At 46.0% G+C, this 13361-nt stretch overlaps 1 protein-coding gene across 1 annotated transcript in view; it reads right to left on the reverse strand.

Annotated features, from left to right (window-relative positions):
• LOC110528989 (uncharacterized) overlaps window positions 1-13361 on the reverse strand; it is a 123083-nt gene that overhangs the window by 51980 nt on the left and 57742 nt on the right. Inside the window, exons 28-36 of the mRNA XM_036983697.2 lie at window positions 6136-6279; window positions 5763-5938; window positions 5551-5589; window positions 5373-5399; window positions 5221-5265; window positions 5006-5119; window positions 4851-4922; window positions 457-492; window positions 300-353 (exon numbers count right to left, since the gene is read on the reverse strand). Of these exons, the coding sequence (XP_036839592.2) occupies window positions 300-353; window positions 457-492; window positions 4851-4922; window positions 5006-5119; window positions 5221-5265; window positions 5373-5399; window positions 5551-5589; window positions 5763-5938; window positions 6136-6279 (707 nt within the window). The remainder of the gene's footprint in view (window positions 1-299; window positions 354-456; window positions 493-4850; window positions 4923-5005; window positions 5120-5220; window positions 5266-5372; window positions 5400-5550; window positions 5590-5762; window positions 5939-6135; window positions 6280-13361) is intronic.

Here is a 13361-nt window from a genome sequence, read left to right on the forward strand (position 1 = left end):
CTTGTTATTACGGGTCTCGTCCCGTGTATTGTTGTGCACTTGTTATTACGGGTCTCGTGTAGTGTATTGCAGGTCTCGTCTCGTGTATTTATTAGAGGTTTAACCCTGCTCTTTTCTTTGGGTTACATCCCTGTGTCTTTGTATACGTGTTTGTTTTGGGCTTCATCCCCGTGCCTTTTCATGGCATGTTGTATATTTTGGGTGGAGTATTAAATCCCCCCTATTACGAATTCCTGCACCTGTCTCCAATCACTTACAACATATAGTTTACTGAGGGAAAAGAGGTGTGCTGTACTCACCCTGTCGCCCCGGTCACCCTTTGTCCCTGATGCTCCTTTAACCCCAGGATCACCCTGCCACAGAGAAAACATCAAAAATCTGACTCCATAATACAACACACATAATTGCTAGATACAGTATAAACAGATCAAACAGGTATTGTTGAGGGATACTCACAGGATCTCCTCTGATACCTGGTCTCCCCTGTGAACCCTGAAAAAGACAAAATAGCAAAACATCTATTAAACAACGTCTAGAGCAGGTTGGACCAACTCCAGCGTCATTGTGGTTAGATTGTCTGCCCGGAGATTGAAAGGTAAGGGGTTCGATCCCTGGTCGAGTCATACCAAAAATGCTGAGCGCTTGGCATCAGTGGCGACCCATCGTTCAGAGCAGGTGGGGCATAGCCTGTTTTGAGACCCACATTATTTGGCCTTTCCTGATTTGCATGTTATTTTGGCATTAACACATGTCAAAAATAAGTTTTCAAACAATGTAAAAAAATATATATATATCATTGAGATAATAAAGCTGCATACAAACATGGTCTCATTTTTGTTTTCTTGAGTAAGGCAGCTCCAAAATGCAGGTGATTCAGCCTAGCTAAGTGCTTTCTGTGGTGGTGGGGAAAGCCAACAGAAAATACGGAGCGTTGCGCCGTGATTGGCTCAATGTTCTGTCACTCATGAGGAAACTAAGTCACAGTCAAGTCTAAGGAAAGAGCTAGAAAATTCAAGCCCCTTGGGTGCTGCCATAGAATTACATTAGAAGTGCCCATCCAAGAAGGCTCAAGGTCATTGGCCACAGATAAAATTATGTCAAATCACATATCTACAGTAGCTTTGATTGGACTGATACTTTCAAAATCTTAGCTAGCAGTCATCATCATGAATCAAGTCGACAATCTACTGGCAAATCATTTTTAATCATTGTCATATGAAGATAAATAATTAAGAGAAATTATAGATAAAACGTATCGGTGCTCATTGGCCATTGGACATAAACATTACACAACAAGTTGGAAATCGCAAATTCAACAATGTTTGGTTTGGAAGGAATCAGTGGCTAACTGTAAGCATTGCAAAGCAATCATTAGCCTGTTATTCAGTGGAGTGGCTGTGTGGTCTAAGATTAACCTCTTCATTCTACCCCCTCCTTTTTCGTACATTCTGTTAAAAATCGCGCAACATTTCAGCGTCCTGCTACTCACGCCAGGAATATAGTATATGCATATGATTAGTATGTGTGGATAGAAAACACTCTGAAGTTTCTAAAACTGGTTAAATCACGGCTGTGACTATAACAGAGCATGTGTTTCATCGAAAAGCGCAAGAAAAACTGGTCACTGAAAGCTGAAAAAAGTATCCATGCTTTGATCGCTTATTAACGTTTACAAATACCTAAAGTTGGGTTACAAAAGTAGGTTGAAGTGTTTTGTCAAAGAATATAGGCAACTTATATAATTTAAAAAATTACGTTGCGTGTTGGAAGAGAGCTTTTTTCCTGAACCAGACAGGCTATACAAATGAATATTTTGGGCATACATGGACGGATTTAATCGGGAAAAATACCAATTTGTGATGTTTATGGAACATATAGGAGTGCCAACAAAGAATATCATCAAAGGTAATGAATGTTTTATATTTTATTTCTGCGTTTTTGTGTAGCGCCGGCTACGCTAATTATTTTGTTTACGTCCTCTTCAGGTATATTGGGGTGTTGCATGCTATCAGATAATAGCTTCTCATGCTTTTGCCGAAAAGCATTTTAAAAATCTGACTCGTTGGCTAGATTCACAACGAGTGTAGCTTTAATTCAATACCCTGCATGTGTATTTTAATGAACGTTTGAGTTTTAACGAGTACATTTAGCATTTAGCGTAGCGCATTTGCATTTCCAGGTGCCTACTTGAGACGTCTGCGTCTCAAGTAGGATCAAGAGGTTTTAAGGGTCTCTTATCCTAGTTTAAAATGATAAACATTCAACATTGGCCATGCTGTCAATGAAGCATGACTTGTGCCACGCTCAAAACAACGTAACTCGGAACTGCAAAATCTGAATTTAATTTTGCCTACTGTTCTGACTTGGTGGTGCACATGTAGCCTACAACCTGTTTTTGAGAAATGTAATCATCGAATATTGTAAGAGCTTTCATTGTCTGCTTATACGACCCTTTATTTGGGTGTACAGTGAAAACACTGCAAGAATGGCCCATGTTCTGAATTCTGTTGCAGTACATTTCAAAAGTGCTGAACAATTGCTGCCTTATCCCATCTGGACAAAAATAATACCTATGTAAGAATGCTGCTCAGCATTCAACACTATAGTACCCTCCAAGCTCATCATCAAGCTGGAGGCCCTGGGTCTCAACCACTCCCTGTGCAACTGGGTCCTGGACTTTCTGATGGGCCGCCCCAAGGTGGTGAAGGTAGGAAACAACATCTCCACCTCACTGACCCTCAACACTGGAGCCCCACAAGAGTGCGTGCTCAGTTCTATCCTGTACTCCCTGTTCACCTACGACTGCGTGGCCATGCATGCTTCCAACTCAATCATCAAGTTTGCAGACAACACAACAGTAGTGGGCTTGATCACCAACAACGACGAGACGGCCTACAGGGAGGAGGAGAGGGCACTAGGAGTATGGTGTCCGGAAAACAACCTCTCACTCAACGACAACAAAACAAAGGAGATGATCGTGGACTTCAGGAAACAGCAAAGGGAGCAGCCCCCTATCCACAAGGGTCAGCAGTGGAGGTCTCCAAATGTGGAGAAGCAGTGGTGAAATGGTCCACCCACACAGACAGCGTGGTGAAGAAGGTGCAACAGCGCCTCTTCAACATCAGGAGGCTGAAGAAATTTGGCTTGTCACACAAACCCTGATAAACTTTCACAGATGCACAATCGAGAGCATCCTGTCAGGCTTTATCACAGCCTGGTACGGCAACTGCACCGCCATCAACCACACGGCTCTCTAGAGGGTGGTGAAGGGGGAGAGGGAAAGTACATGACATCTACAGCACCCGATGTCACAGGAAGGCCAAAAAGATCATCAAGGACAACAACCAACCGAGCCACTGCCTGTTCACACCGCTATCATCCAGAAGGCAAGGTCAGTACAGGTGCATCAAAGCTGGGACCGAGAGACTGAAAAACAGCTTCTACCTATCTAAGGCCATCAGACTACTAAACAGCAATCACTAACTCAGAGAGGCTGCTTCCCACATTGAGATCCAATCCCTGGACACTTTAATAAATGGATCACTAGTCACTTTAAACAATGTCACTTTAAATAATGCCACTTTAATAATGTTATATCTTACATTACTCATATCACATGTATATATTGTATTGAGACCCAATCACAGGACACTTTAATAAATGGATTACTAGTCACTTTAAATAATGCCACTTTAATAATGTTATATTTTACATTACTCATATCACATGTATATACTGTATTGAGACCCAATCACTGGACACTTTAATAAATGGATCACTAGTCACTTTAAACAATGCCACTTTAATGTTATATTTTACATTACTCATATCACATGTATATACTGTATTGAGACCCAATCACTGGACACTTTAATAAATGGATCACTAGTCACTTTAAACAATGCCACTTTAAATAATGCCACTTTAATAATGTTTATATACCTTACATTAGTCATATCACATGTATATACTGTATTTTATACCATCTATTGCACCTTGCTTATGCCGACCATCGCTTATTCATATATTTATTGGTACATATTCTCATTCACCCCTTTATATTTATGTGTAGGTAGGTAGTTGTTGGGGAATTGTTAGATTATTTGTTAGATATTACTGCACTGTTGGAAATAGAAGCACATGTATTTTGCTAACCATGTGTATGTGTTTGATTGAATTTAAATTTGAATAGTTATATTGACTACGTCTGTCCTAGCTCGCTCATTAATGTCTTAATCAAATTTATGGATTGCCTCTTATCTGCTTGTCGTCCCCTTATGCCATAGTTTGTACATCTCAATTGTCAGTAGAAACCACACTTGTTTAAATAAATCAGCCATACCAGCTATGTTTTTTTAAAAGGTAGTAAATGAGGCTGAATTAACTGTTTCACTGCCAGATAGGCTCCGCTGATAGCCAGGTGTAGCAGTGGTAAGGTGTTGGGACTCTGCTGTTGGGACAGCTTTATGTAGGCCCTAACAGGTGATAGGCACTGTTTGTCACCGTTATAGTGCAATTCATGTATTGTTTAGTGTTGTTTTGTGTCTTTGTTGGCATGCATCCCACTCTTTTTTTTTTTTTTCCCCAACAAGATTTACATGCTAAAATCGCCACTGCTCAGCATTAAGGAGATGGATTGGGGCTTAGGCCCTGCGATAGACTAGTGTCCTGTCCAGGGGATGTACATTAAGCTGCCTCACCCTACATAAACAGGAGATAGGCTCCTGCTCCTATGAACCGTTGGCCATTTACTACTTATAAGAACATCAGGATAACAACATGTGTTATTGGGTTTTAGATTAACACACTGGGACTGGCCCTGACTGTGATTGTGGTCCCTGACTACTCACCGGTACTCCTCCAGGGCCCGGGGTCCCTGGTCGCCCTGGCAATCCTGGACCCCCATCCAGACCAGGAAAACCCTGAAGAGGGAACAACAGTAAATACAGCAGAACAGTACAACAGTACTAGTGTTGAGTATACGTGTTTATGTGTATGTACTTACCCTCTCCCCCTTCTCCCCTCTAACACCAACTGAGGGGGCCTCACTCCCGCCAGGCAGGCCCTGTCGCCCTTCAGGCCCCCTGGGGCCGTCCCTGCCAGGCAAACCATCACGACCCTAGAACACACACACACAATTAAATATCTCAGTGAATGATAAGTAGACGCTAATGTTTGAGCTACCAGTAACAGATCAATATTCAGTGGTGAATGACTCACAGGCTCTCCTTTGCGTCCGTCAGTACCGTCTCGTCCTATCTCTCCCTGTAGCAGAGAGTCAGTAACTTTTCAGGACAACTGATACAACTACTGACCATAGAGCTTCCAAGACAACATTACAGAGCATGGTATTAAAACAATTCAATTGTTACCTTTTCTCCTCGCTCCCCTCGATCACCCTAGAGAGAGTAAAATGAACAGATAAGAGCGAGAGCAGGGCAAAGAGGGAAAGAGGGATGAAAAAGAGAGCACACACAAATTGAAAGTTATGGTGATAGTGTAATGATGGCTACTGTATTTGGATGGATGAGGGACAGTAAAGTAACTCACCCGAGGACACTGTATGGTACACGGCTCTGCCACTGGGCCCTGATAGGAAACAACATACACACTGAGACCCAGAGCACTCCACCATATTGTTGTCACTGAGTCCCTGGCAATGATTCACTGACTGACTGGGAGAGCATACATTGACAGCAATATCATGGGATCTACAGGATCTCTCTCTCACCTCCCCAACACCTTTTCCTCTCTTAACTCACCCCTCCCTCTGGTATCCTGGCGACACCACACAGCAGGTCAGCCAGGTCGGCGTGCAGGGTGCCAAGCTGGGTGGTATCACGAGCATATAGGAGGTTCTGGGTGCTGCCATCTGTCACCGCCTGGCGCAGTTCCTCAGAGTCCGCCCGACCTATACCCACCGCCAGCACTGTGACACCTGATAGACACACACACATGGTCATGTAAATGTTGGAATTGTATTTATTTACTGTACAACCTTTTTGTTTTAAAACAGTCAGTGACAAGGGACTGTGGGGATAAAAACTATTGTAGCAGATTCTATTAGTAGAGATGTGCAGGTGCTGTATATCTGCTTGAGTGTTAGTGCTTTCTATACAGTCTGTGTGAGGCTACCTGAGGCTTTGACAGCACTGGCTGGGACAGTGATGTTGTCGGATGATTTTTTGTCTGCAATGATCACCACTACGCCAGGAACTCTTGCTCTACGACCAGCTGTCGGGCTGAGAAGGAACTGTCTAGTGAACGTCAGCGCCTGGCCTGCAGGGAAAGATACACAGTTACATATCATCGCATACACGTATGCACACACGCACACCAGGTTATCCATTAGCCGGTAATTGGCGGATTTTGGACAATAAAATAAATGAAAAGCCGATAAATAAAATGATAGCGACAGAGGAGCCTTGGCAAAGGCTACTGTTGATTGCGAAGATGGAACGAAGTTAGACCGTATGCCTATAGTGAAAAGCCTACAAGGCAGGGCTCCATTTAGTTGCATTATGCAACCCGTTGATTTGGCTGTGCGAGTAAAAAACATTATTGGTCGTATCGGTGCGGGCTGCATACTCATTCACCTCAATCAAAACATCCTATTTTTTAGGAGGCTAAAAACATGATTTGAAAGTGTCTTCCTGCATGTACCCGTTTCCTGCTGTTGTGTCGACCAAGCCACTCTATCTCTCTTCTTTCCCGGGGGAAAAAATGCTCTAGGAGAAAGAAAAGTGTTCTGATTGGATAACATTTTAAAATCCAATTGCTGGGAAAACACAGCTATCCTGTTGTCACAGACGGAGAGAGGATGTTCTCAGCTTTCTGTAGGTATACTTCAGTGGAGGCTGTTGAGGGGAGGACGACTTATAATAATGTCCGGAACGGAGTAAATGGAATGGCATCAAACACATGGAAACCGTGTGTTTGGTACCATTCCACTGATTCCGATCCAGCCATTAAAACAAGCCTGTCCTGCCCAATTAAGGTGCCACCAACCTCCTGTGGTATACATTTTATTGTTCAACCCCCATTTTGAGCTCAATAGCAACTATTTTACAAACAAGATATTTGATATGGCTTTGAGATACAAAGTGCGAAATGCACATTGGCCATTGCTAGTGCATAGTGTCATGTACTGTCATGTTGTGTCTTGTCTCTGTCCTTTCCCTTCACCCTGTCTCCCTCTGCTGGTCGTTGTTAGGTTACCTTTTCTCCCCCAATTTCCACCAGCTGTGCCTTGTCTCCTCCTAACCACCTCGTCACCCCGTTTCCCACCTGTTCCCTTTTTCCCTCTGATTAGGTCCCTATATCTCTCTCTGTTTTTGTTCCTGTCCTTGTCGGATTCTTGTTTGTTGTGTTTCATGCCTGAACCAGACTGTCGTCATGTTTGCTGTAACCTTGTCTTGTCCTGTCGGAATCTGCCGGTCCGTCTGAGCCTACCTATGTTTGGTAATTAAAGAAGCTCTGTTTAAGTTAATTCGCTTTTGGGTCCTCATTCACGCACCGTAACAGAAGAATCCGACCAAGAATGGACCCAGCGACTTCGGATCCTCTCCACTCAGCCGTCGGGATCCAGGGAGCGATGCTAGGCAGACACGAGCAGGAAGTGTCTGCTGCTCGACATGCCGTTGAGACCCTGGCCACCCAAGTCTCCAACCTCACAGAACAGGTTCACCATCTCCGCCTCGATCCACCGGCCACTTCCAGGGCTTTCGAATCTCCGGAGCCCAGAATCAATAACCCGCCGTGTTACTCTGGGGAGCCCACTGAATGCCGCTCGTTCCTCACCCAGTGTGATATTGTGTTTTCTCTCCAGCCCAACACTTACTCCAGGAACACTGCTCGTGTCGCCTACGTCATATCTCTCCTTATTGGACGGGCTCGTGAGTGGGGCACGGCAATCTGGGAGGCAAGGGCTGAGTGTACTAACCAGTATCAGGACTTTAAGGAGGAGATGATACGGGTTTTTGATCGATCTGTTTTTGGGGAGGAGGCTTCCAGGGCCCTGTCTTCCCTATGTCAAGGCAATCGATCCATAACAGACTACTCTATTGAGTTTCGCACTCTTGCTGTCTCCAGTGGCTGGAACGAGCCGGCCTTGCTCGCTCGTCTTCTGGAGGGTCTCCGCGCAGAGGTAAAGGATGAGATTCTCTCCCGGGAGGTTCCTTCCAGCGTGGATTCCTTGATTGAACTCGCTATTCGCATTGAGCGACGGGTTGATCTTCGTCACCGAGCTCGTGGAAAGGAGCTCGCTCTCTCCGTCGCCCCCCTCTCCGCATCACTACCATCTTCCTCTGCCGGCTCGGGTGCTGAGCCCATGCAGCTGGGAGGTATCCGCATCTCGACTAAGGAGAGGGAACGGAGAATCACCAACCGCCTCTGTCTCTATTGCGGTTCCGCTGGTCATTTTGTCACTTCATGTCCAGTAAAAGGCCAGAGCTCGTCAGTAAGCGGAGGGCTACTGGTGAGCGCTACTACTCCTGTCTCTCCTTCAAGATCCTGCACTACCTTGTCGGTCCATCTACGCTGGACCGGTTCGTCAGCTTCCTGCAGTGCCTTAATAGACTCTGGGGCGGAGGGCTGTTTTATGGACGAGACCTGGGCTCGGGAACATGACATTCCTCTCAGACAGTTAAAGGAGCCCACGGCCTTGTTCGCCCTGGATGGTAGTCCTCTCCCCAGGATTCAGCGTGAGACGCTACCTTTAACCCTCACTGTTTCTGGTAATCATAGTGAAACCATTTCTTTTTTAATTTTTCGTTCACCTTTTACACCTGTTGTTTTGGGCCATCCCTGGCTAGTTTGTCATAATCCTTCCATTAATTGGTCTAGTAATTCTATCCTCTCCTGGAACGTCTCTTGTCATGTGAAATGTTTAATGTCTGCTATCCCTCCTGTTTCCTCTGTCTCTTCTTCACAGGAGGAGCCTGGTGATTTGACAGGGGTGCCGGAGGAATATCACGATCTGCGCACGGTGTTCAGTCGGTCCAGGGCCACCTCTCTTCCTCCACACCGGTCGTATGATTGTAGTATTGATCTCCTTCCGGGAACCACTCCCCCCCGGGGTAGACTATACTCTCTGTCGGCTCCCGAACGTAAGGCTCTCGAAGATTATTTGTCTGTAGCTCTTGACGCCGGTACCATAGTCCCCTCCTCCTCTCCCGCCGGAGCGGGGTTTTTTTTTGTCAAGAAGAAGGACGGGTCTCTGCGTCCCTGCATAGATTATCGAGGGCTGAATGACATAACAGTGAAGAATCGTTATCCGCTTCCTCTTATGTCTTCAGCCTTCGAGATCCTGCAGGGAGCCAGGTTTTTCACTAAGTTGGACCTTCGTAACGCTTACCATCTCGTGCGCATCAGGGAGGGGGACGAGTGGAAGACGGCGTTTAACACTCCGTTAGGGCACTTTGAATACCGGGTTCTTCCTTTCGGCCTCGCTAACGCTCCAGCTGTCTTTCAGGCATTAGTCAATGATGTCCTGAGAGACATGCTGAACATCTTTGTTTTCGTTTACCTTGACGATATCCTGATTTTTTCACCGTCACTCCAGATTCATGTTCAGCACGTTCGACGTGTCCTCCAGCGCCTTTTAGAGAATTGTCTTTTTGTGAAGGCTGAGAAGTGCACTTTTCATGCCTCCTCCGTCACATTTCTCGGTTCTGTTATTTCCGCTGAAGGCATTAAGATGGATCCCGCTAAAGTCCAAGCTGTCATTGATTGGCCCGTCCCTAAGTCACGCGTCGAGCTGCAGCGCTTTCTCGGCTTCGCGAACTTCTATCGTCGTTTCATCCGTAATTTCGGTCAGGTGGCAGCTCCTCTCACAGCCCTTACTTCTGTCAAGACGTGCTTTGAGTGGTCCGTTTCCGCCCAGGGAGCTTTTGATCTCCTCAAGAATCGTTTTACATCCGCTCCTATCCTTGTTACACCTGACGTCTCTAGACAGTTCGTTGTCGAGGTTGACGCGTCAGAGGTGGGCGTGGGAGCCATTCTTTCTCAGCGCTCCCTCTCTGACGACAAGGTCCACCCATGCGCGTATTTTTCTCATCGCCTGTCGCCGTCGGAACGTAACTATGATGTGGGTAACCGCGAACTGCTCGCCATCCGGTTAGCCCTAGGCGAATGGCGACAGTGGTTGGAGGGGGCGACCGTTCCTTTTGTCGTTTGGACTGACCATAGGAACCTTGAGTACATCCGTTCTGCCAAACGACTTAATGCGCGTCAGGCGCGTTGGGCGCTGTTTTTCGCTCGTTTCGAGTTTGTGATTTCTTATCGTCCGGGCTCTAAGAACACCAAGCCTGATGCTTTGTCTCGTCTCTTCAGTTCTTCAGTAGCCTCCACTGACCCCGAGGGGATTCTCCCTGAGGGGCGTGTTGTCGGGTTGACTGTCTGGGGAATTGAGAGGCAGGTAAAACAAGCGCTCACTCACACTCCGTCGCCGCGCGCTTGTCCTAGGAACCTTCTTTTCGTTCCCGTTCCTACTCGTCTGGCCGTTCTTCAGTGGGCTCACTCTGCCAAGTTAGCCGGCCACCCTGGCGTTCGGGGTACGCTTGCTTCCATTCGCCAGCGTTTTTGGTGGCCCACCCGGGAGCATGACACGCGTCGTTTCGTGGCTGCTTGTTCGGTCTGCGCGCAGACTAAGTCCGGTAACTCTCCTCCTGCCGGCCGTCTCAGGCCGCTTCCTATTCCCTCTCGACCGTGGTCTCACATCGCCTTAGATTTTGTCACCGGACTGCCTTCGTCAGCGGGGAAGACTGTTATTCTTACGGTTGTCGATAGGTTCTCTAAGGCGGCTCATTTCATTCCCCTTGCTAAGCTTCCTTCTGCTAAAGAGACGGCACAAATCATCATCGAGAATGTTTTCAGAATTCATGGCCTTCCGTCAGACGTCGTTTCGGACAGAGGTCCGCAATTCACGTCTCAATTTTGGAGGGAGTTTTGCCGTTTGATTGGGGCTTCCGTCAGTCTCTCTTCCGGCTTTCACCCCCAGTCTAACGGTCAAGCAGAACGGGCCAATCAGACTATTGGTCGCATCTTACGCAGTCTTTCTTTTCGCAACCCTGCGTCTTGGTCAGAACAGCTCCCCTGGGCAGAATACGCCCACAACTCGCTTCCTTCGTCTGCGACCGGGCTATCTCCTTTTCAGAGTAGCCTCGGGTACCAGCCTCCGCTGTTCTCATCTCAGTTCGCCGAGTCCAGCGTCCCCTCTGCTCAGGCTTTTGTCCAACGTTGCGAGCGCACCTGGAAGAGGGTCAGGTCTGCACTTTGCCGTTATAGGACGCAGACTGTGAGTGCTGCTAATAAGCGTAGAACTAAGAGTCCTAGATATTGTCGCGGTCAGAGAGTTTGGCTCTCCACTCAGAACCTTCCCCTTAAGACGGCTTCTCGCAAGTTGACCCCGCGGTTCATTGGTCCGTTCCGTATTTCTCGGGTCATTAATCCTGTCGCAGTTCGACTTCTTCTTCCGCGATACCTTCGTCGCGTCCACCCGGTCTTCCATGTCTCCTGCATCAAGCCCGTCCTTCGCGCCCCCGCTCGTCTCCCCCCCCCCCCCATCCTTGTCGAGGGCGCACCCATCTACAGGGTCCGTAGAATTTTGGACATGCGTCCTCGGGGCCGTGGTCACCAGTACCTCGTAGATTGGGAGGGGTACGGTCCTGAGGAGAGGAGTTGGGTTCCCTCTCGGGACGTGCTGGACCGTGCGCTGATCGAGGATTTCCTCCGTTGCCGCCAGGTTTCCTCCTCGAGTGCGCCAGGAGGCGCTCGGTGAGTGGGGGGGTACTGTCATGTACTGTCATGTTGTGTCTTGTCTCTGTCCTTTCCCTTCACCCTGTCTCCCTCTGCTGGTCGTTGTTAGGTTACCTTTTCTCCCCCAATTTCCACCAGCTGTGCCTTGTCTCCTCCTAACCACCTCGTCACCCCGTTTCCCACCTGTTCCCTTTTTCCCTCTGATTAGGTCCCTATATCTCTCTCTGTTTTTGTTCCTGTCCTTGTCGGATTCTTGTTTGTTGTGTTTCATGCCTGAACCAGACTGTCGTCATGTTTGCTGTAACCTTGTCTTGTCCTGTCGGAATCTGCCGGTCCGTCTGAGCCTACCTATGTTTGGTAATTAAAGAAGCTCTGTTTAAGTTAATTCGCTTTTGGGTCCTCATTCACACACCGTAACACATAGGCCTCATTCAGCGGTATGTTACAACTGCAACATTTTGGGGGAAATTAAATGTACTGTTAGGTTAATACATGGCTACTATGAGTAGCTATTATCTATAGTTAGTGATGTGTTTTGAGTTTTCACTTACTTAAATAAATTAGCCTATGGTATTAGAGCATATAAAGATGCAGGCAAATTCAGCTCTATAATTGTCTACCCAAAATGCATGACAATCACTGGATTAGGTTGCACAATACCATCTCAGTAGTCTATTACACTTTTAAATAAAGCACTGTGAATGACTGTGCGACCAAAGCATGGGCTGGTGTCACCAACTGAAAGACTTAGTGGCACCAGTGCACCAGGGAAAATGTAAGTCTAGAGACCTGTTACAATGGGAAAGTCCTCTGTATGGACAAGTGTTAATATTGTAGTGGACAAAGATAAGAAGAATGTTGGTGCAGCCAAATGCAGGCAACTGTGCAACTTATTAAGTAGGATGCAATTTTGGAACATTAAAATGTTTTTATTTATAATACTTTTTGTTTTATCATTATTATTATTGTATATCATTATTATTATTGTAGACCTATTTATTCATCTAAACCAGTTCTTTAAACATGCAAAACATGTTTTGTTTCATTCTGTTGAGACATTTTCGTTGGCTAAATTTATTTAAATTAAGTATTTTTAATTGTGTGCTCCGTACTAGCTGTAAAATCAGTTATAAGTAATCCTGTTGTAAAATAAATATAATCAGCCTATTGCTGTCATTTGTTGGATAACTGCTGCAATATAGCCTGTGCAAAACTTTTGTGAAGGTTAAAACCAGTTTGCAAGTGTTTTGCTTGATTCTGTTGAGCCATTTTCTTTTTCTGAATGAAGTTGCAACTGTAATGTTGTGTTTGCGGCAATATAATATCCTGCTCGTGTTTTCCCTAATGGCTTGAATTACTTTTGATATTACCTTAATAAAGTGTATACATTTTTGTGAAGGTTTGCTGTGGTGTGGCTATTAGCCTATTATACTGCAGGCCTATGATAAGCACACCGCTGCTCCAACTGACTCCGACAGTTAAGAAGAACGTTTTAGGCATACCAGAGTTACTACTATAATCTAACAATATAACGCTTATCTATATAAAAAAAATAGTATTATAGAAAATGAACGAATTAGCCTCCTTCTGTACACCTATAGTAT

This window comes from Oncorhynchus mykiss, chromosome 7 (assembly GCF_057628025.1).
Source record: "Oncorhynchus mykiss isolate SJ-2025 chromosome 7, ASM5762802v1, whole genome shotgun sequence".
In the NCBI taxonomy this organism is placed as follows: domain Eukaryota; kingdom Metazoa; phylum Chordata; class Actinopteri; order Salmoniformes; family Salmonidae; genus Oncorhynchus; species Oncorhynchus mykiss.